The sequence below is a fragment of the Ptychodera flava genome, chromosome 21 (assembly GCF_041260155.1).
Source record: "Ptychodera flava strain L36383 chromosome 21, AS_Pfla_20210202, whole genome shotgun sequence".
Taxonomy (NCBI): Eukaryota; Metazoa; Hemichordata; class Enteropneusta; family Ptychoderidae; genus Ptychodera; species Ptychodera flava.
In genome coordinates this window covers 20,306,172-20,333,185 of record NC_091948.1, presented here as the reverse complement: position 1 = coordinate 20,333,185, position 27,014 = coordinate 20,306,172, and the positions used below count along the sequence as shown (strand labels likewise).

Here is a 27,014-nt window from a genome sequence, read left to right as displayed (position 1 = left end):
GCCTATACGATAAACTCACATTGGTAAAACCAAATGTGAGCTTGCAGTGGATGAAAAATGGGTTTCATGACTACGACATGACAGTATAAAAATGTTAAAGATACATGAAAACATATACACCCTGGCTATCCATATTGATTTTCAATCAGGACAACTTAAGCTGCTAACCTTGATTTAGAAATTACAGAAAAAGTCCACGCACTCTCAAGGAGTTCCCGTGACAACACTGTCCCAACAAGAAATATGAAAGAAGCGAAAATGCCTCAATTCCAACCTGAATGTTCAAGAGCCATGGTTCCAAGTCTTTGAGGCCATCCTCTCCTTTGCTTACATTAAATACAGCTAGATACAAAGTATTGGTTGTCAGAAAGCATTGATGGGTTATGTAATACTCCGACTGGCCTGCCAAATCCCAGGTTGAAAAGATCACTTCAGGACCAAGGTTCTAGGAGCAATGAAAAATTAAATTAGGGTTAAATGGCAACATCATAATCCAATTCTTACTGCTTTTTTATTTTACTCAGTAAAGATTCAGAAGGTTCATTACATTTTACCAGCAAATCTCAACAATGGGACTATATCTGACCTTTGAGAAATATTATTGGCCTGGTCTTGCAATGAATCCTTTCAGAAAGTTTTCATTTTTTGTCCTTGACCTATATATATTCAGAAGGTTACACTCATCCAAAATACCACAAAAATATTGTGTAACTTGTCTAATAAAACCAGAAAAATAGAAATTCTGACTCATGTAGTCTTGGAAAAATTGAATTCACACAATAGAGAAACATTTCGGAGAATTGTGATCTATTTCACAAGCTTTCTGTTAGTCAAATTCATTAAGCACATCATAACTTCCGGATCATAACTATTATTTACTGTAATTTGACACTCCATGACCAGAACGACCTCTTGGGTCACTCTGCCCGGCCACTGACGCAAGACTATTCTTAACACAGCAAAATTTGACATATCAAATGGTGTATTGTTGACTCCAGGAAAGTTGCAGGAAATCAACATGATAGTTCATCATGAAAACATAACACAGCAGGTTGACACTGTAAACCAATCATATTCTAGTGGCTATGATATATATAGCAATACAATACCTTATTTCTGTGAAACCCTAATGAGCTGCTTTTGTTCTGGTCCGGCAACCGCCACTCATCTATCACAATACCATTAGTCACTACGTTCCTGGGCAGAGGAAGCCCTCTCAATACTGCCAGTAGACTGGTTTTGCCTTGATTCTGTACAAACAATTAATGTTATTGACTGTCAAATTCAACGAGACGTTAGCCTTAAAATTAAGGGAATGTGTTTCACAAATCCAGGACACACTGCTAAGGGATCCGTTATGAAATAATAGATGACTAAACGAAATTAACTGATTCGGTTTCAAGGAGAAGTACTATTCATATATATATATTACATGCAACTACTGTATCCCTAGGTCAAAATGGGAAGTATTAATTTTCACACATTGGTAGTTTTGTCACAATAGGAAAAAGTTACCATGTTTTAATTAACTCTTTTCTGTCATTTCCTTGTTGATATGCTCAAATCAAAAGCGGCATTTATTCATCCAAATTCTAAGTGATTTACTCAATGCAACGTAAATATGTTGTTCACTATTTCTCATAGACTCTTACTGATTTGAGTTACTTTTACAGGGTTTACATGCAAACCTGATTGTAGAACATTAAAGGCTCACCAGAATGTATGTGTGGCAATCATCTTTCTCTGAGGGAAAATGGTGTTTATGACTGCCTGGTTGACTTAAAGTTGACACAGTCAATACTCAATGAACTTGGGTTTGAAACTATCTTACAAAATTTTCATTTCGTTCACTTCATTTAGATTGTACAATCCATTCCATTACAGTACTCTCACACTGAACTTCAACTAAAAGTCTGTTGAAATTTGCAACTCATTATAAAGCACAAAGTTTCAAGCTGGTCATAGCACACATGATGCTACCTCATGTGAAACAATTCAACTTGAATGCAGTGATTTTTGGAACTGGTAAACTTCAAAGCACAATTTTTTTTACTTGAACTTTTAAAGAAATATGTTCATGATTTTTAATTTTTAAACGTAATACCTGGAGTCCAACAACCATGAGTTTCATCCGATAATAAGGTTCTGATTTCCGACGTTGGGCTTTGAGGTGTGCCAAGATGTCTGCCGCTCTGGCATTGGGATTATTGGGTTGTAAGTCAGATGGTAAATTTGATATTGTCAAACCCTCTAAGCGCAAGTTCCAACATCTCTGAAGTTTGCCTAGCTCTTCTGGAAGTCTGGTGATACCTGGGTTACTGTAAGTGTCAGAGATATTGCTGTGTTTAGCTTCTATGTAACTGCATGCTGTTTACCCTCAGCAATTCAACAACCTCTAAGAGATAAACGATTCCATCTTTGAAACAGGGTGGTAAAAAATTACAAGAAAAAGTTGTGAAGTAAATTTTGTAGCTCTTTCACACCTAGTTTAGCTCCTTTTGAAAACAAGTCATTTTCGATGACATTGTCCCCGGCAAATAGAAGTTCTGTCAATGCACTATGGTGAAAGTGTACAAATCTGCTTGGAAATGCACAGAACTATTACTGTTTATAGATGGTGGTAAAAACACAGTGATCAAGCATGATATTTTCAATGCAAACCAAATACATAGATACAATATGCAATGTTATTGTTGATGAACGAATTACGATCTGACTACAATTTAGTTGTCAACAATAAAATTGAGTACTGATTACACACATGAGCAGTGTGTTTGCAAACTTAACACTGGAAGCATTTTAACATGATTTCGGGAGTAGAGAAGGCATACGTGTTTTACGAACAGAACAAAAACACCAGTAAAATATATCAAAGCTGCAGCTGATGGAGCTTTGACAGATAAAAACATTCATTCAAATTGTACCATTACACTGATTGGCATCATAGAATTCCGCTGACAAGGGAGAAAAGTAAACATTCAGAAGATATGCAGACATCCTCACCAGCTGAGGTCTAATGTTGTTAGACCATCCATGGTGCATATGGTGGGCGGAACTGACTGCAGGTTATTATTGTTCAACATGAGCTGATCTAAACTATGGGAGAATTGACTGGGAAAAATTATATGTTTAGTCTCGTCTCCATCATTCTCAATATCAACATGGAAAGCACTGGTGCTTGTTCGGCCCCGTCTGAAATTTCCAGGGAATGTGAACCTCTTTCCTTTGTGTTCAGGTGACGTAGATGAGCTGCAAAAGGCATGTTAAAAAACACAGTTTAGATTTTATGTTAATCAACTCCGTAAAAGCTTTCCTTCTGAGTGGCAATTACTGAACAAGACACATACATTCTTGTATTCAACTTTTACATAACGATCTCGATATCATATCATGTACTATCAATTATGTCACTCTTGTATCAAAAGGTAAGAACTTGTCACCAAAGACACAGAAAATTTTCCTAGTGGTCATGAAAAGTTGTCATCAAACTAAAATAAATACATAGATATTGTGGATATTCCCTTTTTTCATCTGGAACTTTCTGTGCATGAATCAATCTTTAATAATTGTAGTCTTATATATGTAGATACATTGACTACCTCTAGTTTTCTCAATTCATCATTGTCCATCAAATCAGCTGTTTCTTTCACAGAGTATTTGACATCAGTTTGAACTAAACGACAACATCAATACAGCCTTTTCTCACCGAGTTTAATTTTATCAAGCTTATCTTTTGAGCCCCCTTTTTTTCTCTCCAAGAACAATGAGACACTCAAAATAGGGAATACAAAATTCAATCCAACATTGAAGAGCACACTTACAAAATCAGTTCATCAGAACTAAAATCAAAATTGAATTTAAGCCACAAAGTTCTCCAAAAACTGAAATCACTTTAAAAAGATAAGAGTTTACATGTGGTCTTTTGTTTGGACGACAATCACTTTTTTCATAGATGCACTGCATTTGAACTTTCACAACTGCTAGACTGGAACATTTGTGTGTTTTACTCACTTCGGAGGACTTGGAGTAGTGCAATCAGCCTCTGGATCTCGAGCATTTGTCAGCTTATTGAATGATACATCCAACTTGCTCAGGGCAATACTGCAATGCCAATAGTCCGGGCTAGGAAACTTCTCAATTTTGTTGTAAGCAAGCACTAATTCACTAAGTTTTCCCAGTTGACAAATGCCCCATGGAATTTCATGAAGATTGTTCTTGCTTAAATTCAGCATCTCCATCGTTTTTGTCCAGTGCACTCCGATATCATTGGGAACTTCTTTTATCTTATTAGAACTTACATCCAGATATCGCTAAAGATAGAGATGAAAAATAAGACTTGCATGACAACCATTAAACTAATTAACAGATGTGAATTTGGATGAATAAATTATCTAGATAGTTGCAATACAAAATGTATAGCAACTCAAATTCTTAACGAATCTTGTGCTGAAAACGCCATTACTCACATTCTGTGGATCTACATGAAGTATTACATTTGGGTATTAGAAGGAATTTGTTAGACATTCGAATAAAAATGTTCATTGTAATCATTATAAGAAAACTAATTCACCATCAGAGGGTATAGTCATGGCCTTGTAGTTCTGAATATTGACAAGTATGCGATTGTCAAACATTCTGCATCGGGGAAAATATTCACTAGGTTTGCAAAAGAAAAGAATGCAAACATGGGACGGATGTTTCGGCTTAGACCTTTTACCAATAACATTTTCTAATGCAAAAATAGCTCCTACTGCAGTGAACATGATGCATGGTAAAATGATAGCACACTTGTTTGCTGGATGCTGAAGCTTAAAGTGGAGTCCTCACTCACCAGTGGACAGCTCCAGGGATCGGGAATTTTCTTGAGTTTATTGTTGGAGGCTAGCAACTTGGTGAGGTTGGTTGCTGATTGAATGCCTTTGGGTATTCTTTTCAGGGAATTGTGGGATACGTCAAGGAAAGTCAACTTTGGGCAGTTCCACTCAACATCTTCATAGCAAGAATCTGTTGGTTGCAACAATCAGGAACAAAATTGTTGATTATAATGTGTGATTTTTATCTCCTTATCACAATAGTGTATTTCTGTCCATCTGCAAATCATATTTGAGTAGACCTTGTACATGTTTTGACAAGGGATATATGATAAGGCACTGCTGTCTTTTTTTAAGTCTATCCCATGCTTTGCATGGATATAACAATAAATTTCTACTCATCAAATCGATCATCAAAATGTTCCTTCTTTTCCTTTTGCCTGTTAATCAGTATGCACCTCGAAAGTGAAAAACTTAAACTTTTGCAAACTTTCCTCAAGGAATATTTAAAGCATTCTCTTTTAAAATCAGGAATAAAAATTGCGGGTACCGTACTACTAGAGAAACAAATTACCCAAGATTTACCAATATTTGAAATTCAAAATTGCCGCCATCCCTGTCTTAACTCTATGGGAAAAAATATAACTTTCTATTTTTCGAAAAACTGAGACTGTGAAATTTTTTTCTTACACCAAGAGCTTTAAAATGAGCCCGAAGAAGAGGTATATCAGAAAAGAATTGTAAAAGTTTGAGAGTCTGAATATCTGTCCCTGAGGCGCATTCTACCTTAATCTCAACATTGTATCATAGGTTACCATGGGGTCGGAGTTCAAAGGGTTAATACAAGTGAACACCAGTTTTCCTTACCCAGAACATATATATTATACCAAAGCTGAAGGGTAATCAAAAATTACAATATTGACTGCATAAGTATGCAGGAATTAAGAGTATTGGACATCATGGATAAAACGACACAGAAAACTGTGGTAAATAACCAAAACACTAAAAAATATGATATCATCGCACATTGCTGCAGTTATGATGAATGGGGGTTTAATACACATAAATTTTATAATGATTATTTACAATTTATATAACAGCAAAATCTGTTGAAGAAACATATTGCACATTTTTATTCTACTTTTGCACAATGAAAAGAAAACACTCCATACTTTTTAGAATTTCTGATTACAGATGTCTATAAAGTCCAGATATTTGTTTTCTTTGGTTGTCATAAAATCTGTATCATGGCAACCATTTGGGTACAAGTGACAGATTCTGACACTTTATGCAATGTACTTCAAACTACACTGATCTTTGACCATACAAGGCACCTCTCCCAGTTCATAGGGTCACCGTAGGGTTATCTATCACACTCAGTATGTAATATCACGGTCAGAGTACATAAAGTAGCTTGTCACTTATCACAGGTCTGAAATGTTTTGTGGACCTATGAAAATATCTATATTTATAAAAATCTACTTCATGTCACATATAGGAATGTGATAAGCAAACAGGACTCAGGTATTCAACCATTATAACTACCACTATCTCTGGTTTTGACGAGAAAATTTGTTTCTTCTAAAAAATTCAGGGAAATTGCGACGAATGCAAAAGTAACAAATAACGCTTGATATGAGTTACATACTGACCCACATAGCATTGATTTAACTACCGTACAGTTTCCTCTTTGCCTGAAAAACAATAAATTTGACATAAATTCCATTTGACATATCTGACATGTCGTTTGGAGAACAGTTTGCTTTATTAACCCTTTGAGTGCTAAAGTCTATTTGTTGCATTTACCGGCATAATGTACAAAATTTTTTCCAATTTGAGACAATTTTTGGTTCAGATTTTCCCTAAAGTTTGATCAAAAACTGTAGATAATAAAATGTTAAGTCCATTTGGTCTAAAACTATCCAAAAATTACAGAAAAATTTCAAAAAATTGGAAAACTGATGCACAAAAATTCTGGAGGGAAAATTACAGTACTCAAAGGGTTAATAAGACTTCTGCAAATGTTATTAACATCAGAAGAGGGGACTCTATGGTGAGATACACATATATTTAATATTCTTATGATATTAAAACAGTTACTGTATTTTCCTTGAACTGCTTTGAAAAGATTTCCTAAAAGTTAATCTGTAAAAAACTTTCTTTTTGCTATTAAAACTAAAATGTTTGTATAGGAAACACCTACACACTTCACACATCCTGTGAATCTAACATTGTGATTATAAAATTTGATTAGCTTTTCCGTTGATTTAAGAAAATATTTTTAGTTTTCTCTTTTTTTGTGAACAGCTTGTTCATGTGAAAGTGTAAAAAAGTTAAAACAGAGAGTCAAAGTTTCAGATAAAGTCTTTCCAAACAGTGTAATTTCTGGACAATATTTCTGTGCGTTCCACAGTTATTAGTAATTTAAGTATCATGTTTGCTGGTAGTATCAATTACTATTGACAGAACTGAGAATGTGAGCAATATTAACGTTTTGGAGCAGAAAATAAGATCTAGTTCACATGTGTTGGAAGAAAATGAACAAATCTTTATCTCTGATTCTTAGAGCACAAAACAAGAAAACAGTTCAACAAAACAACATTAATTTTTCAAATTCTATCTATCTCTTCAAGACTGCCTTTCATGCAAATAAAATGTGGGTAAAGGGCAATCTGCATAACTGTGCATAAATTCAAACCTGCTCTCCATTCTACATCAAATCCTCATACAATGCTTTTGAAAATATCAATTTAAGACATGACATAGTCCCCACTTGCTTAACGACTTTGGAAACCACTGACGGAAATGATGGTCATATTGGATTGTATCACAAAACAAGTCATTGAGAATGACATAGTCCCCACTTGTAATAGGAGTATTAGTCTTGATGGGGCAGGGAAATGTGGTCATTGAGAAGTATCACTGGAGTGTATATGTTCAGATCTATGGGCACATAGGTTTATGTCATTTTTCCCAATTTATAACAAGAGGCATGTCTAAGTTATGGTTCTAAATCGGGAAAAAGATCAGATCTCTAGCTGTATTGGCCAGCAAAGAAATACATATGCGCATAATAAATGAGGTACAAGATGTGACATCTTAAGGTCTAATATCCCATCAAAATTGAAGCGTATAGAACTTGTGGTTACTGAGTTATGCATATATATGTATAATCAAGGTCAAAGGTCATCAAGGTCACGTGACATTTTGAAAAAAAAAAATTGTATTGCTAATTAATCCCTATATGCCAAAATTCAGACCTCCAGCTCTATTGGCTTGCCCAGAATTAGATATGTGCATAATTAATGAGGTAAAGCGTGTGTTGTCATAAGGTCTCCCATCCTACTAAATATAAAGGACATAGCACTTGTGGTTACTTATTTATTGACATAAACATATATTTTAGATAAAAGGTTATTGAGGTCACATGACATTTTGTCAAAAAAATTGTATTGCTAAGTTAGGGACAGTTCAGAATTTACTTCCAGGGGGGGGAGGATTTTCAGGGGGGCCACCCATTTTTCCCAAGAAAATTTAGGGGGGGGGGGGCCGACAAAAATACCACAATCTTTTAGGGGGGGCCAAGGAAAAAAACATCAATTCAATATTTGCCCAGAATTTCTGATCTCTACAAAAGAGAACCATAGACGCTACCTGGGTGACAGATAAACTCAACATGTTTAGTTAAACTCCTTTATCTGCCAAATTCGGTAATATTCACAGTGGTTTAATTTGTTTTATGCATCTACTGCAGTATCTTGTTCTCCTCCCTGAAGCGTCATGAAATGTCCAGTATTTAGCATGTCAACACAAACCATACAGTGAACAGTCAGAGTTGTTTTTGTTGAAAAGAGATCTCGGATCAAGTCCAGACTAGAATTCATTTATCAACAATAACAATGGTCATTTATGTTCACACTGGTATGTTGCTAAATACAGCATTGGGTGTTCTATGTAGTGATAGAATAACAAACAAATGCTGATACACAGCGATGAACATTGAACAAATGCTAAAAATTACAGCAAATGTCTTTTTAAGGTTAGGTTTACCTTGTACATGTAGCTTGTAAAGCAGTTGAAAGTTGCATGATAAAGGAGTGTTAATTTATGCAAATGTATGCAAATCATCCGATTTCTTGGCTTCTTTTTCCTCCCAATTACAAAATTTTTAAAGAATTTAACTCCACTCCGGCTGGGTCAAATTTTCTGAAATTTCACATTATGTTTTTTAAATGCTATATAACAAAATGACTATCAATTGGTTTTGTTTGGCAATAAAGCTCTTACATTTTTAATAAGAGGCATTTTGAATAAGAGGCATTTCAATTTTGCTGATCATGATTTTAATCAATTATTAGAGTGTCAGTCTTTAAACCCCTACAATTTTAAAATGAGGATGGATAATGCCAAATAAAATAGTTGTTTTTTTCTACATATACTCTCCTTTCAAGTGAAATATTACATTTCAGAAAATACTGTCTAGTTTTTGACTTAAATTAATTTTTATCATTAATACCAAAATTGAGGTTTTTTACCCCAAATATACACCCACTTCATCCTTTGAGTAAACTACTGCTACCATACTAAACTTTAGAGTCTCTGCTTTTTGAAAATATATGGTATGAGGGGGTTTCCTTGTCATCTTTGATGATAAATATTGCTTTGAAAAAAACTGTGTTGGCAACATGCAGCTCCACCTTAATTTAAAACAAAACGACTTGCTACTCTGCCTTCTTAAAGTAACATGGTCACGTTGGTTCTCTGGGATTTTGTCAGTGTTAGTGTCTGTGTCACTATCATATTCAGAACCAACACCATCATCATCACTCTCAATGACTCCAATGACAGAGGTTTCCAATTCAGAGTCACTGCTATCTGACTCTGACTCATCTGTGACATAAGTTGTTACAATATCTTTCCCTGATAGTTTTCTTAAATTGAATGAAGATTGTGCATGTATATGTGTGGTTATAATTTGAACTTTTTCAGCTTTCAATATTTTTTGATAATTTATGTTTATCAAGGTATTTATCTAATTCTTTTACATTTAAATTTTGAAGGTTCCCACTCAAGAGCAACTTTAACCAGTCATAGTCCTCATATTTTTTATCCTCTCTTCTTTTCTGCTCCTTTTTTCTGTTTCATTCTCATCAATTTTACCCTTTCTAAATTTTTTGAATGTTCTACATAACTTTTTACAGTGCTTACATCTACTATAAACTTTTTTGAAAATAAATTTATGGCCGTCTCATCTAGTTTTTAAATGTTGAAAATAAAAATATTATGCATTACTGTCAAAAATATATAGTGAAAAATTTACAAAAGGGTTGATTTTTCAATAATCCTGTATGTGCATCCAGAAGATCACGTGGCACTGCATCAATGCTATGGTGTCGGATTGTTGAAATATTGTGTACACAAGAAATTTGCTGTAGTCCAAGAAGTGATCTCAGTGTGTATGAGGCTAGGAGAAATGTGGATAGGCTTACACATTGTGTATTGATGCTAATACTTTTGTGTCCCATTCATTCTGATATGTATAATCAAAGATTTCTCAGTGGCGGCTGGCAGAAAAGGCAAAAAAAACAAATTAACATGTATTGTTTCGTGTCATCTGAAAACATGCGCATCATGACTATTTTAAAATTAAAGTTTGTTAAAAAAAATTGAAATATGAATGCTCTGTCAATTTTGAAAAATACTGCTGACAAAATGTGAACTTTGACTTACACAGGGTTATCTGCATTTTAATATGAACATTGGATTGTGAATGGAATGAGCAGAATAACATGTGAATTCATGTTTTGGATAAGGTGTTTTGTTCAAGAAATGTTCTAAATATTCCTCAGCATTTTTGCTTTCAGTGGCAGCTACTTGGTTTTATGACAACCAAATTAGAAAAAAAGAGAAAATTAAAAACAAGTTGGCTTTCACCAATTTTAATTCCTAATGTTTAAAACTTTCACCGTGAATCTGCAAATATTCAGCATCATCAAATGAAAATGTATGCTGAACTTGTGCATGTACATGTACATCTCACTTTCCAGAAATATCTGGATATCTGCAAATGATGTACCATTAAACTTCAAGATATATATCACTTTGCCAATTATCTGCTCCTCTGATTTTCTGTTCACCATTTCTAACTGACATCTTTGCTTGTCTTTGTGTGCATCATATGTATCAGTGAGACATAACGAAAAAAGTATTCATATTTAGTAATTAACTTTTCTTCAGAAATTTACAACCAGATATGTTTATTGCTACCCTTTCCAAAAGTGTGTCTCTTGCAGTCCCTGCAAATCATTCTTTTTTATAGTCACATAACCCTGAAATGATTTGTTATATCATTGATTAAATGTCCACTACAGTTCCTGCAACTTGTTAGACTGGATATGTCTATAGTGTATAAGCATGCATGTATATATTAGGGGGGGCCATGGAAAAAAAAACAAGGAAAGATGGGGAGGGCCATAGATTTTTTCTATAATTTACTAGGGGGGGCGTGGAAAAAATCACCCAAAAAATAGAAAAATCCTCCACCCTCCCCCTGGAAGAAATTCTGAACTGTCCCTTATCCCTATATACCAAAATCAGACCTCTAGCTCTATTGGCTCGCTCAAAATTAGATATGTGCATAATTAATGAGGTACAATATGTGGCGTCATAAGGTGTCCACCATACCATATATGAAAGGTTTAGCACTTGTGGTTACTGAGTTATGGACAAATATGTATATTTGAGGTCAAAGGTCATTGAGGTCACATGACATTTTGTCAAAAAAATTGTATTGCTAGGTTATCCGTATATACCAAAAATCAGACCTCTAGCTCTATTGGCTCGCTCAAAATTAGATATGTGCATAATTAATGAGGTACAATATGTGGCGTCATAAGGTGTCCCATCATACCAAATATGAAGGGTGTAGCACTTGTGGTTACTGAGTTATGGACAAATATGTATATTTGAGGTCAAAGGTCACCAAGGTCACATGACATTTTGTCAAAGTGTCTGAGATATCTGCGTGAACGGATGGACTCATGGATGGACTCACGGACGGACATGTCCCAATCTATAAGCCCCCTGGACTTTATTTGTGGGGACTAAAAACTGTGTCACTGCATCCTTTTTGCAATATGAATACGATGAGAAACTAAATTTTTATTTTTCTTGGCCTTATACATGGGAGTCTATGGAGAGCTGCCTTATACATGGGAGTCTATGGAGTGTAAACTAAAAAGTCCTCTAACACGGCCAAATTTGATCGCATTGTGAAACAAATCGACGTGCATCTGTATGAGGTAGGGTACTATTCTTTTGCAAAGTTTGAAAGAAATTGACCAGGGCATCTCTGAGATATCTGCGTGAACGGACGGACGCACGCACGCACGCACGGACATGACCAAACCTATAAGTGCCCCCGGACAGTGTCCGTGGGGACTAACAAATCAATGTGCATATTAAAATATGACAGAGGGAGTATTATCTTTGTACCAAGTTTGAAAGTAATCGCTGCAGGCATCTCCAAGAATTTGCGTGAATGGATGGATGTACACACGACACGACACGTCCAAATTTACGAATCCCCAGGTAGACCAGGATAGACCCTTAAGGGTCTACCTTACCTCTACTATCAGGGACCTCTTCAAAGTGTCCAGACTCACTCCTGGACCATCTGCTCTTGTCCTCAAGAGAAGTCAGGTTGTTGTGGGAAAGGGAAAGTTTTACCAGACTTGGCACTTGGAATACTTCAACTGGAACTTGAGTTAGGGAATTGTGAGATGCATTCATGGTCTTCAACCTGAAAACCAAAAGCACAGCTCAGTAATCATGATGATGAGTTGACAATTTCCTTGCTGTTCCAAGGCAAATTTTGATGAGAATGTAAAGTGGTTGGTAAACTCATTTCCAACAAGCCATAAAGAGTAAAACCTGGACTTTAGTCAAATTTAGACACAAGTGTGTAATTCTCTGTCAAACACTGCATAAAAGTGAAGTTTTGGGGCACATTTGACAAATTTCTGTATCAAGGTCTGGCAAATGATATGATTTACTTGTCTAGATCAGTTCCCTTCATCTGAGTGATCTTTAAAAAGTCATTCAGGATTCGAAAATATATTCATTTTTCACACTACTGACTTTGTCTACTTGACTCTACAGAATGAAAATTGAGTTGTGAATGACTCATGAGACAACCAGTCTCTGACATTATGTCTTGTAAAATCACTCTCTTTACATTGCCATCTTCAGTCGTCCTTACCTGTGACACTGAATGCCATGGGCAGGATATGGTAAGGCTTTGAGATTGGAATTATGGGATATATCAAGTGCTTCAAGCACTTGCAGACCCCATGGGATGATACTGGGCAAAGATTTCAGACAGGGAGCATTGCACGAAACCTTCAATTCAACCAAAGTATTGGTGATTCCTTTGAACCAGTGATCTGATATACTGTGTAGCTTCAGACGATTCCACTTGATGATCAGTCTGCCCTATGGTAACAAAGTGACACACAAAATATTTTCATCTATTTGTTTCTGTTTGATAACACTAGGAAACAGAGTTATACATGTACACTGTACTACCTCCATATGGTGAATGATAATACAAGTCATTAGCAACAGTTTTATTTCTTAACCTTTTGCCTGCCAGGTTCAAATGTTGAAATCAGGTCAAGTTGGTCAAAACCAGTACAGAATAAGATATCATGTATTTGGCAAATTGGAGATGCTTTACTGACTTGTATTGCTACGACATAAAAAGGCATGGTGATTTATATTGACTAGATATCTAGAATGAGTCACAGTGACTGTCTGGTACCTTGATGTTTATGCTGACTTCAATGACTTGACCTCAAAAGAGTTCATCTTGTATCACAAATGGCAAATAATCCATAACATTGAGTATGAGTATATCAGGAATTACACCCCATAAATATTGTCATTGCTTGTTAATGTAAGTAATCCTCTTTACAATCCTGAATGTGAATAACATTTTTATGTTGCCATAGCAACAGATCAATTTGAACATACAAATACATAGGCACCATTGTGAAAATGGGACCGTGAAAATTAAACTTGTGTATGTTCTTTGTACTCAGAATACAAGATTTCAGATCTCACACTATAGATGGACTTATCATTCAAAACTTAAAAATTCATGAATGTAAAATCAGAAGAGAAAGTTAAATCTACCTGTTCAATGTTCTCCCCTTCATCGTCAGTATTATCTGTGATTATTGAAACATCCTCATCAAGTACTCTACAGCTCTCTTGCATAATTGGAGTAAGAAATTCGCCATAGACCCTGACAACATCCATTGTTATTCCAGCATGTTTGTCACCAATCAGATACTTGGCCAAATCAAGATTTCCACCTGTCATAACACAGCAGAACATAATGTAAATCTCTAGCGTCTTCAAAGTTTCACACCAAAGAAAAAGACTCAAGATGACTAAGAAATGAGAGACTTGTGGCTTGCGAGGAAGAAGCAAGGTTTAATCTGAGCATTTATGTTTTGTTTGTTTTTTCCAAAAAAAAATATTATAATAGTAAAATTGTCCAGATCTAACCAACAGTGTAACTTGCTTTTATCTTTTTCATGAAATGTTCAACTGAAAATAGAAATGCTAAGACATTTGACAAATGGTGTGTTTTCACTTTGGCTTAGCTATTCGGAAAGTCAGTCAAGTAGGCAAAGGTTATTTTGGGTGAATAGAACTTAAACAATACTTAAAACAAATTGATGCATTCTTTGAGAATGTTTAGGGGCAACTAATTGCTTGCTTATTTTTTGGAGGGAATGACTCTCTTGCTTTTCTGAAAGTGGAAAGCAAAATACATGAAATGGACAACATCTTTTTAACGTAAGTGGGTAGCGTAGGTGCGCAGGTTGTGAGTTTGAATCAGATAGAAAAATTTCTAAATTTTCTTCCCTACCCCTAGAGTTTCTGTTCAATAAAATAAGTTCAATGTTCTTCTTCTTCTTCTCTCTAATTTACATTGAAATATAAAGCTTGACCAGCAAATACAAATATTACAATGCATTGAGTACCATACTCAATGGTACAGTTGACAAATAAATTCTAACCCGGAGTAGAACATACCAGTAGATGTTAGAAATAACACTGCATATTATATACACACAGGGTGTATTGACGATACAAAATTAAATTGTTTCACAGACAGAACAAAAATACTGAATAATACATCAAAAGTATCAGGTACTGGCGGTTTTTATTGTTACCTACTTTCACAAGCTGCTTCCAATGGAGTTTGAGGATGATCAGCTGTTAATTCCTGATAGACAAATACTTCTCCATCAACATCAGCACCCTGTTCAATCCAATATTGCACTAAATCCATGGAGCCATTGAGACAGGCAGCATGTAGCATTGTGTCTTTGTTGGTCTTGCTTTCAATCAATCCTGAAGTAAAATAGAGGAAAAAGATGAAAAATTATACACACTTCTTCATCACCAATATTTGGCTTAAACTTATCTGACACTGTACTAAATTCACGGTATAGAAAAGTGAATGGGGTGTCAAAGTATTGTAATTAGGGTGCCAATACCTTTGTGTAAATACGACTCCGGGCTCTTCAGAAAGTAAATTCCTAAATCACATTCAGAATTACTGATACATGAACCATAATCATATCAAATTCTACAATTACTGCATGAAGACCAACGCAGGGCTCGAAATTAGCTTTTTTCCCTGGTAGTCCCATTGGGCTACCATTTTCTGAAGTTGGTAGCCCAGTGACAAGGTCTGGTAGCCCATGCATGAATGAATAATTTTTGTAAAGGATATTTTAATTATGTCTAGACAATGAAAGATTTATTTGCATGATTCTATCCAGGAAGTGAATTTTCTAGTCATTTGACGTCAATAACTGCAGATCATATTCTTAGGAGAACGGTATAGCATGTGTAGTGAACAACGGTGACGCCTTAAAGTTGAGGACCTATTCACTCATACGAAGAGCTTATATGCCAATTTTGATGTTCGCAATGACAACGACTTTTCACTCAGAATGTGTAAACATAACATGGCTAGAAATAGATTGGCTATGAATTTCAGGATGACAACTTGGTACAGTCATGTTCCTAATACTTTCGTGGCAGTTTTGGCTATATTTTTCCACCATCAGGGGATGATCTCGTACACTTCGGAAAGCGTAATTTGTGGATGGCCCGACAATTTTTTCTTTGCAGTTTGAATAATTTTGTGTTTAACTGTGATTAAATAACTATGAAAATGAATTTTCATTCGCCTTCATTTCCCGAGCCTGTCATCCAAGTACATCAGTTCAGATAATGCTATTTTATTGAAAGTTTGTCGCAACAAATTCGACTGCACTGTCGCCTTTTAATTTGCATAACAAAGTCAAGTTAGGCCTTTCTGACTGTATGAGCGTCGGTCATCTCACAGCGATCAACATCATGTCGCCCACTAAGTAATTTCATGTCTCAGGCTTTGGTAGTCCGTGTGGGCTACCATTTCATGGGTTTTGGTAGCCCCAGGAAAAAGTTGGTAGTCTGTGGACGCGGGACTACGCTAATTTCGAGCCCTGCAACGGCGATAAACTTCAACTGACATCATTGACCAAGAAAATCTTAGGTTGCACTTGAAACTATATTGAATTATTGTGATGGCCACCAGTGTTCCCTCCAAGGTTTTGAGAGGGTGCGCAACTTGAGATACGCCTGATTGCCTCACAACTGGGTCCGTTCATGTATATGCTAATTTGTTGAGGTACATCACAATGTAAAATGAACGTTGGTGGCAACTGCGCCGCCAACGGGCGCTAAACTCGAAAAGCGGAAGTAAAATCTACGCTGAGATCGTACATTTCGCCCTGAGTATCGTTTCCAAAACTGATACCGATTGAAATGACTGAGACTAAAGTTGCGCAAAAAATAAATTTCACTGCAAGAGCAGTCGGAGACACTGCGCAATTAGCGCGCAAATAAGCCTTAGCGGGAACACTGATGGCCAAAGAAAATGACAAAATACGTTTGAACCAATATATTCCTAAGTACCGATTTTTATAGAAATCTGAAAGTCAAGTAACCATAGGCAACCGGATTATTGAACATCAAGATTGTCTCTTTAAAACACAAAGTGTTTTGGCAAATCTAAAGGAGCTGATATAAAAGTTACTTTATTATTCAGGAATATATAGTTCTAATGAACATAAAAATGAAATTGAATTAATTATTGTAGAAACTTCATGCAGAGTTTGAAATTTGAATTTTTAGTGTGATGGTACATGTAGACCAGAATTTCATATTTTGGTCAAAATGTGAAAGGTTGTGCTTTTATAAAGATGATAATTTGCTAATAAACTCTCCTTTCACAACTTGTGAACTTTGAAATGTCTCTGATGTATTGCAGGGTAAATGTAACAGGGATGATATATTGCCATCAACAAACATGATCATTGTGAGTTATTGTGAAAAGTGAGACTTAGACCATTGCAGTGCACAAATCCAGCTGGGATATACTTCTTCTAAAGTTCATTTGTTCAGTTTCAGAGAATATGCAGGTACTTTACTGAAAGGGTGTGAATGGACCAATTTAATTTAGAAAAATGTGGTGGGAGTTATTAAATTCACTGGAGTCAAAATTTGAAATATTTGACCACATTTCTGAAATTCCATAATTTGTGCTTCATAGGTAAAAGTTATCCTTCATCATAAATTTGCTATAAATGGATTTTTCTACATTCAAAATATATATGGAATACATGTTGTCTACCAGTGTTTAATGATCTATTATAAAGGGAAATGTTTTTGCCATTCTCATACATGCATAACAGGTCAGTATTTTAAATTTTACACCAGCCTAACCTGCAGAAACATGCATATTCTATCTACTTTGTCAAATTGTTAACAGTATAATACGCAATATTTACGTAAACACCTCTTCAGGGTTCAAATAAGCCTGCAGGATATTCTTGCAATTGGAAACAATGAAAACATCTGCCATTCACACACAGCTTTTTATAGAATGAGTCACTCACATTACATTTTACAACATCTGCTGGACATCCAGTGGTTTACTTCCTGGTTAATGGAGTGTTTTAAAATTACTTCCTAACTCTAAAAAAAGCAACAGCAGCCAAAAATATATCTATCACAGGTACCAAGAAAAAAGGTTAATAGCAAGTGAAAGTTGTGTATTATATGTATTTGAGGTAGAATGCGCCTCGGGGACAGATATTCGGACTCTCAAACCTTTTCAATTCTTTTCTGATCTACCACTTGTGGGGGTTCATTTTAGGGAAGCTCTTAGTTTTTGAAAATCTAAAATTTTATTTTTCTCCGTAGTGTTAACACAGGGATGGCGGCCAGGGTACAGCTTTGTTAGTAAGGAATATTAAGGATATGCTCGCTCCAAACCTTGGTGTGAACCGAAACCTTTTCAGGAGAAGACAGTTTTTCAACATCCTGTTAATCCGGTGGTACAGCAATACGGGGACGCAACACAAGGTTTTCACAATTGGTCTAGAAATCACCCCATTTTGCCAAAATATGTTGATACACCTCAAAGCCATAGGCAAATGATACCAATCAACAGATATGAGTAACTTTACATTTCAGAAAAACAGCAATATACAAAGTTCACTGTCAATATCCTACTGGAACATACAGGGTTACCAAGAGAGAAAGTTTCAAGACAGTGACTTTATAAATAATATTACTCAACATGACATTATTGGTATTGGAGAAACTTGGCTCACAGAACAATTGAACATACTTTTCACATTCCTGGGTACTATGACTATTCTGTTGTCCGAAAAAAGAAAAAACAGAGGGGTGGTCTTTCACTTTTGGTTAACAAGCGACCTAGCGGCCGATATAGCTCCGCTGTGTTTATGTAGAGAATAACTATTTTTTACACATGTTGATGAGGAAGGTGGAAATCTTTGATAGCTCAATGCAGAGGCCAGAAAAAAGTGGCTAAAATAAGCTGCAAAAATACACAATTGAAGATTTCATCATACTTTGAATATATCACATCGGATCATCCCTAAGAACATGTCAACCAAAGCTATCTAATGAGTAGTTTTTTGAGAATAAAATTTTCTGACCAAAAATGGCAACAATTGCCCCAAAAAATGAAATTGCAGATTTCATCATAATTTTCAAGAGATCAAATTTAGTTCATAACTTCATCTATAGAAACCTGTATACCAAATTTCAAAGCTGTAATAGACCAGTACTTTTTTTGAGAAACACATTTTTTGACCAAAAATGGGAAAATTGCCCCAAAAATTCAAAATTGCAGATTTCATCATTATTTTTTAATAAATATCATTTTGGATCATCTATAGAAACCTGTATACCAAATTTCAAAGCTATCGGATGAGTAGTTTTGGAAATACACGTTTTGACCAAAAAATGGCAAAAATTGCCCCCAAAATACAAAATTACAGATTTCATCAGAAATTCATTATATATTACTGAACTCATCTGTAGAAACCTGTATACCAAATTTCAAAGCTATCAGACCAGTAATTTTTAAGAAACACATTTTTGACCACAAATGGCAAAAATTGCCCCAAAATTGCAAAATTGCAGATGTCATCATAATTTCAACAAATATCATTAAGGTGATCTGTAAAAACCTGTATACCAAATTGCAAAGCTATCAGATGAGTAGTTTTGGAAATACACATTTTTTGACCAAAAATGGCAAAAATTGCCCCAAAAATACAAAATTGCAGATTTCATCACAATTTCAATAAATATCATGTAGTTTATCTGTAGGAACCTGTATACCAAATTTCAAAGCTATCAGATAAATAGTTTTGGAAATACACATTTTTTGACCAAAAATGGCAAAAATTGCCCCAAAAATACAAAATTTCAGATTTCATCAGAAATTCAATATATATTACTCAGTTCATCTATAGAAACATGTATACCAAATTTCAAAACTATTAGACCAGTACTTTTTGAGAAATACATTTTTTGACCAAAAATGGCAAAAATTGCCTTAAAAATGCAAATTTGCATATTTCTGCACAATTTGAACAAATCTGAAATAGATCATCCCTAGGGACATATGTACCAAATATCAAAGCTATCTGACTGGTAGTTTTGAAGATATTTAAAGAGATTTTTAAAGATTTTTTACCAAAAATGACAAAAAATTGCCTTAAAAATACAAATATGCAAATTTCACCACGATTTTAACAAATCTGACTGAAGTTACCCTAAGTAAACTGCATATCAAATTTCAAAGCAATCGGACAAGTGGTTTCAGAGAAGAAGATTTTTTTACCAAAAACACCAAAAATTGCCCCAAAAATACAAATATGCAAATTTCACCACGATTTGAACAAACTTAAGTGAGGTCACCCCAAGTGAACTGCATATAAAATTTCAAAGCAATTGGACTTGTGGTTTCAGAGGAGAAGGCAATTGTTGACGGATGACGACGACGACGACGACGGACGACGGACGACGGACGACGACGGACGACGACGGAAAATCAACCTATTTGATAAGCTCCGCGTCGCTGACAGCGGAGCTAAAAATACTATAAAGAAGGGTGTAAAAATGGTTTCATTCAGATGTTGAGACATGGTGTGGTGCAAACTTTCAAAAGTTTTTTTTTTTTTCAGATTACAACAGGATATATTTATTTGCTTTGTTTACAACGCACCAGAAAATTCCAAACATAAGTCTGAATCATTTTTCGAACGTTTAGAACAGTTGATCACAAAATATAGCTGTTCTGGATCTGTCATGATTTTAGGGGATTTTAACGCCAGAGTAGGATTACTGCCAGATTTTATTGACAATGATTTCTCAAATCATATACCAGTTCCACCAGGATATTCTGTTGATACACATCTTAATCGCTGCAATATGGATAAGATCGAAAATAAGTATGGTAGAAACCTCATAGATTTATGTAAAACCACAAATACAAGAATTATGAATGGCAGACTACCTGGAGATATTTGTGGAAAATTTACATGTTACCACTGGAATGGAAACAGTGTAGTAGATTATGGTCTTGCAACAACAGACATCATCGATAACTTTGAGTATTTTAAAATACACAATTTCACAATTTTCTCAGATCACTGTCAAATTTCTATCTTCTCAAACTAACAAATTTTAATCCAAGCAGTGTTAAAGATACTGTGAATTGTTACAAATGCCCCAAAAATGGAAATGGGATAAGTTATGTGTTTTAATTACACGGATAGATTAGCATCAGATGAGCTACAAAAAGATTTTGCAGAATTTTGAATACTAATATTGGTAATAACAAATCTGACATTAACTCAGCCACTAAGCATTTTAATGACATCTTAGATAAAGCCTGCAGTGGAATTTTTAATAGACAAAAGCAGAGAAAGAAAAATTTAAAGAGAAAGAAATCAAAATGGTTTGGACAAAAACTGTGATGCAGCAAAAAGGGACCTAATAGTAACAGCAAAACTATTAAACAAAGCTCCATATGACAGTCAGTTAAAAATTATCTATTACACAAAGAAAAAGAAGTTTAAAAAACTTGTTAAAAATAAGAAATTGCAATTCTGGCAAAACAACTTAGACAAACTAAACAGTCTACATGCCAACAATTCACATGATATGTGGAAATTGATCAAGTACTTAAAAAATAATGATAAAGATAATAATACTGGAGATTGTGTCTCAGCAGCAACATGGATGGAATTTTACAAAAATTCTTGCTCAATTGAAAATGACAGGTATAATGATTTCCAACAGCAAATTATTGATAGTTTAACATCTGAAGAAACTAAGAATCAGGCTAATCAGCAGCTGGATAAGTCAATAACAACTAATGAAGTGTTATCAGCAATTAGAAATTTAAAAAGTAAAAAAGCAGCAGGGATTGATGGGTTTTGTATAGAGTTGTTAAAACATGGTTCCCCCTTTCTCTGTAAACCCTTAGCTAAATTATTTAATGCAGTTCTAGATACATCCAACTTTCCAGACATCTGGAATACAAGCATTATGACACACTTATTTAAAAAAGGAGATAAATATGACCCGAAAAATTATAGGGGCATTTCTGTCGGAAGTTGTGTAGGAAAAGTCTTTTCTTACATTCTAAATGAAGGCTAAATAGTTTTTTAGATGACAATCATATTATACATAATAATCAAGCTGGTTTTCGCAAAAACCATCGCACAATAGATCACATATTTACCCTGAAGACAATAATACATAAATATATTAACAATAAGCAGAACATTTATGTTTGTTTTGTTGACTTTGCTAAGGCTTTCGACTCGGTATGGAGAGTTGGTCTTTTCCATAAACTTCTCAAAAATAACATTAATGGCAAATTATACAGACTTATAAAACACATGTACACCAACACAAAAATACACATCAAAACAAATAATTTTATCTCGCCCAGCCTGAAAGTTGAAAAAGGAGTAAAACAGGGCTGTGTTCTAAGTCCTAGTCTGTTCAATTTATATGTCAATGACTTGAAAACAAATCTAGACAAAGTAAATACTCAACCACCAGTGTTGAATAATACCCCAGTTAACTCATTATTTTACGCTGATGACCTAGTCTTAATCTCTACTTCAAAAGAAGGTCTACAAAGGGAGTTAAATACACTACACACATTTTGCTCCAATTGGAAACTTGATGTTAATTTACAGAAAACCAAGCAATTAATTTTAGTAAATCTCCTTTGGTAGATAAACACTTATTTAACTATGGTAGTACATGCATCAAATCTGTTAAGAGCTATACATACTTAGGACTGACAATTAAATCAAACGGTAGTTTTAGTGACACAATTACAAATTTGGCTGATAAAGCAGCAAAATCTTTGTATAGTTTAAAAAGGATTTTATTGCACAACAAAAAGATAAAATTTTCCCTACATCTATTCAATGTTTTCATTAAACCTGTTTTACTGTATGGATCAGAGATTTGGGGACAAGATTTCATGGATTACAAGAAGTGGGATAAATCAGCAATTGAAAAAACTCACCTCAAATTTTGTAAGAACATTTTACAGTGTAATAGACAAGCTTGTAATGCCGCTGTGAGGGGTGAAACTAGGACAGTTTCCACTTCTACTTGAGATCAAACTTAATATTGTTAAACACTGGCTTCATATCGTACAACTGCCACATTGTAATCTTGCTAAAGAAGCTTTTCTGGAGCAAATGGTAAACAACACTAACAATAGATCATGGTTTAACTGTTTAAGTGCTTTAATTAAAGACAATGGAATGGACTTTCTCCTTGATAAAGCTCCATCACTTAAACACCACAAAGTTATAACTGGTTTAATGAAAACAAATTTAACAAACAATTATGAAGTCTTTTGGAAAAAGTTGATCACTGATGAAAATAGTAAACTAAGAATGTATGCCAAAATAAAACGTAATTTTAGATTAGAACCCTACTTAACACAGTTGCAAGGTGAGAAAAGAAAATTGCTCACCAAACTTCGCATTAGCAATCATGATCTAGCAATTGAAAAAGGGAGACACACTGTTCCAAAAACCCCAATTACTGAAAGATACTGCAATCAGTGTAACACCAACAGTATTGAAGATGAAACACACTTTTTATTAGTCTGTCAGAAATACAAAGTCCAAAGAAAGTACTTTTTCAGTAAAATCAATTTCCCAAATGACGATACTGAAAATCAGCTTATTTCTCTACTAACAAAACAAGAATTATCTTTTAATGAACAACTTGCTGATTATATTTTTATTTATATAAACAAAGAAATACCAAGTTATATTTATAGTTATATTTATTATCAGCTACTATTATTATACTGTATTACTTTATCTTTATTGGAGAAAAATTTGAACTCATTTTTGCATCACACTTTTATTGCCACAAATGTGATGTAAATCCTATATTTACAAGCAAGCAATAAAAATTTATTATTATTATTATTATTATATTATTAAATCTTGGGTAATTTGTTTCTCTGGTACCAGAATTTTTTAGTGGTAGATATCAAGTGGGTCAGTCCAACCACAGTCCATATGTGGAATTTGCAGCAGGTACTTGAAGATAATGGATACATGAGGAGTGAAAAATAGTTGACAAGACCCATCTGCTACTGTACAATACATGTTTATTCTTCCTGACGTTTTGGACGTAGACGGACAACCTATACAGCCTCATAACTGATAAAAAATTGTCCTTTCAATATTCCATGGAGAAAGTGGGGTTTTGTTTATAATAATGGGTTCTTATATAGCGCACATATCCACAAGTACATGTGCTCAAGGCGCTTTACAATTATTATTACCCCTGGTCACTGGACCTAATATGATACCACTCAACTCCCTGGGGAGCAAACTACAGCTCACATGTGCAGCCAATAAGCGCAGCAGAGCTAAACACACACATTGCAACCACTGTCCTACCAGGTACCCATCACTCCTGGGTGGGGAGAAGCAATGAGGAATAAAGTGCCTTGCTCAAGGACACAACACCATGGCCATGCCGGGGCTCGAACTCACCATCCTGTGATCGTGAGTCCACTGCTCTAGCCACTGGCCCATGATGCCTCCCTGATGATGCCTCCATGATGTTTGATTAAAAATGCCTGATTTTAATATGTAGGGATCAGTTGCAGGAGCTAGGCTAAAAAAAAAAATTGCTATCACTAAGTTCTAAATATAAGTCACTCCGGCAACTACGTCATATGTTGGCCTTGAAAAGATACCTAATATCCAGATATCAAATTTAATACTGAGAAAGGATGTCAACATCAATCTAATTCCATGAATAGAAACTGTGTAAGCAAAATTTCCTCTTTCACATTTGATTTGACAGTAGTTATATTTTCAGCATTGCATGAATACCTACTGAACACTTTTTTGACCGATTATGGTTTTTTAATATCATGATTTGATTTTTTTCATTTCCTTTAGCATTAACTTCCTCATAGAAATACTAAGATACAGGGCATTCATACCTGGACAGTTTGTGACAAGGAGATCCACAATGTCAATATAACCATATCTTGTAGCAATGTACAGAGGTGTTCCATGCATCGGAGATGCTTTTGTGAAGTCAGCATCGTGTTCCAGCAGTCGTCTCACTATGTCAAGGTGACCATACCGGCATGCTACACACAATGGTGTCCCCTTTGATAAAAATAAAGCATGAATTTTTAATGTAAAACACTAATATCATGTAATCCTTTTCTCATCAAGTTAAAGCAATTTATGAAAGGCTGTGTTCTCACTCTTGTTCTTAAAAACTAAATTATAGCATGATTTAGATGAAAATTCCCCGGAATTTAGGTAAAATGCACCTCAGGTATAGCTATTCAGACTTTCAAATTTGTACAATTCTTTTCTGATCTACCACTTGTGTGCGCTAATTTTAAAGCTCTTGGAGTAAGAACATTTTTACCGTGACGGTCTTAGTTTATAGAAAATCGAAAAATTTTCCCATAGAGTTAACACAGGGATGTGCAGCCATTTTGAATTTTAAAAATCCATAAAGTTAGGTAAATTGTTTCTCTAGTACCAAACTTTGCACAGTGACCTCTACTTAACTTGTTATTCTTGACAGTTTGAGCAAACAAACCCACACCTCCAAAAGAGCATGAAAATACACTTATTGCTATGCAAATTTGTGTACATGGGTTTGTTTGTACGTTGGTCCATTCGAATTCTGGAGTTTTATCAATTGATATTTGTAATACCAACCTGATGAGTAGCATAATCCACATCAACATCCATTGCAAGGAAGAGCAGGAGGATATCTGTATTTCCTTTCTCACAGACAAGATGGAGGAAGTCATATTTGCTGTGATCGACATCGCTGACTTTCCCTTTCAGAGGCAAAAGGTATTGTAGATAATCCTTGATGTGAGGACTTGCACGGAAAGCATCCGCCAGCCGCGCGTGGTCTTCCTCATCCACAGCATTTTTTACTTGCTCTTCAATTTCTATGAGATAAAGACAGTGAGAAATTAAACATCATAATCATCATCATCTCTATCACCATCTCCATCCCCATCACCATATTCATCGCTATTATTATAGTATCACTTCCATGGTTAGTACCAACTTACAGATCTACCAATCAGCTACCATTTCCAATTTGGATTTATGTCACAAACTCTCAAAGTAGGTGTAAAAGTAAAGTGTACCGTATATTGCAACAAAGCATGTGGATGTGACAATGACTGTAGTGAAAATAATTACTTCAAAAAACCATACTCAGGCACCTTGAATCCCCTGATATGTAAATCATTATGATTTTAATAGTGATGTAGCTTCTTTGAAATGCTGATAAATCAGTCTGGCTTTTAATAAGAGTCTCAATGACAAGCATTCTGCCAGTCAGGGAATTCCGTACTTGTAACAATACTAAACGGCTCTTCTACACACCGGAAGGTAAAAATTGCTTCCTTCAATCAGAAACAACAACAGTGCAGAAGTTGTCTTCTGCGACAGTATGACAGACATGCTATGGCAAACAAAAGACAAACAAAAGATTACGAGGAAATTGGATTTCTTTTGAGGATTATATAACATTACACTGTACATACATATCATTGATTATGAGGTATCTAAAATGCTCAGTTTGCAAATAATTTGTAAAACTATCTCTATATTTTTGAAAGGTCACTGATTTGTCAAATCGATGACAATTATCATGCCTATGATCGGCGCAAAGAACAAAGTCATGAAAATAGAACTGCGTGTTGCGTAAGGTTTGAACAAGGAAATGAAAATTAACACTGGGTCAGCACTTAACATCAGGGTTGAAAAAAAATTAACAATGAAATATTTGCCTACCAGGTAGCAGATATAACCATGCATGATATAGATTTCACCATTCACTTTATATATGTAAATAGTTCACAATTACAAAACTTTTTTGACATACCATTCTCATTAAACAATTTTAAAGAATAGGTAATAAACATTTTGATTGTTTGTTTGTTACAACATCATACAATAGCTTTCTAACAGGTCTCTAGCAATGTTTTCATAGCTGCATTCATTCAACTGCACACTAAAAATGTCAAACTTATCTATTAACACCTTTTCCATACTGTTTAAAAACCACACAGATTGTATCAGAGGGAAATTTTAGAATTGATGTGTTAGAGGCTTGAAATACAGATGTACAATAAGTGCAATTTACAAAATGCAAATTTCGTCAAAGTTCTTTCCACCAACTTATCGAGAT

General features: G+C 34.9%; 1 protein-coding gene across 1 annotated transcript in view; it reads right to left on the bottom strand.

Moving 5' to 3' along the window:
- Positions 1 to 27,014, bottom strand: part of LOC139121679 (leucine-rich repeat serine/threonine-protein kinase 1-like) — a 47,989-nt gene that overhangs the window by 18,434 nt on the left and 2,541 nt on the right. Inside the window, exons 2-13 of the mRNA XM_070686761.1 lie at positions 25,520 to 25,761; positions 24,778 to 24,949; positions 15,063 to 15,239; positions 14,007 to 14,188; positions 13,072 to 13,304; positions 12,437 to 12,612; positions 4,832 to 5,004; positions 4,012 to 4,310; positions 3,004 to 3,249; positions 2,105 to 2,318; positions 1,110 to 1,250; positions 275 to 445 (exon numbers count right to left, since the gene is read on the bottom strand). Of these exons, the coding sequence (XP_070542862.1) occupies positions 275 to 445; positions 1,110 to 1,250; positions 2,105 to 2,318; positions 3,004 to 3,249; positions 4,012 to 4,310; positions 4,832 to 5,004; positions 12,437 to 12,612; positions 13,072 to 13,304; positions 14,007 to 14,188; positions 15,063 to 15,239; positions 24,778 to 24,949; positions 25,520 to 25,761 (2,426 nt within the window). The remainder of the gene's footprint in view (positions 1 to 274; positions 446 to 1,109; positions 1,251 to 2,104; positions 2,319 to 3,003; positions 3,250 to 4,011; positions 4,311 to 4,831; positions 5,005 to 12,436; positions 12,613 to 13,071; positions 13,305 to 14,006; positions 14,189 to 15,062; positions 15,240 to 24,777; positions 24,950 to 25,519; positions 25,762 to 27,014) is intronic.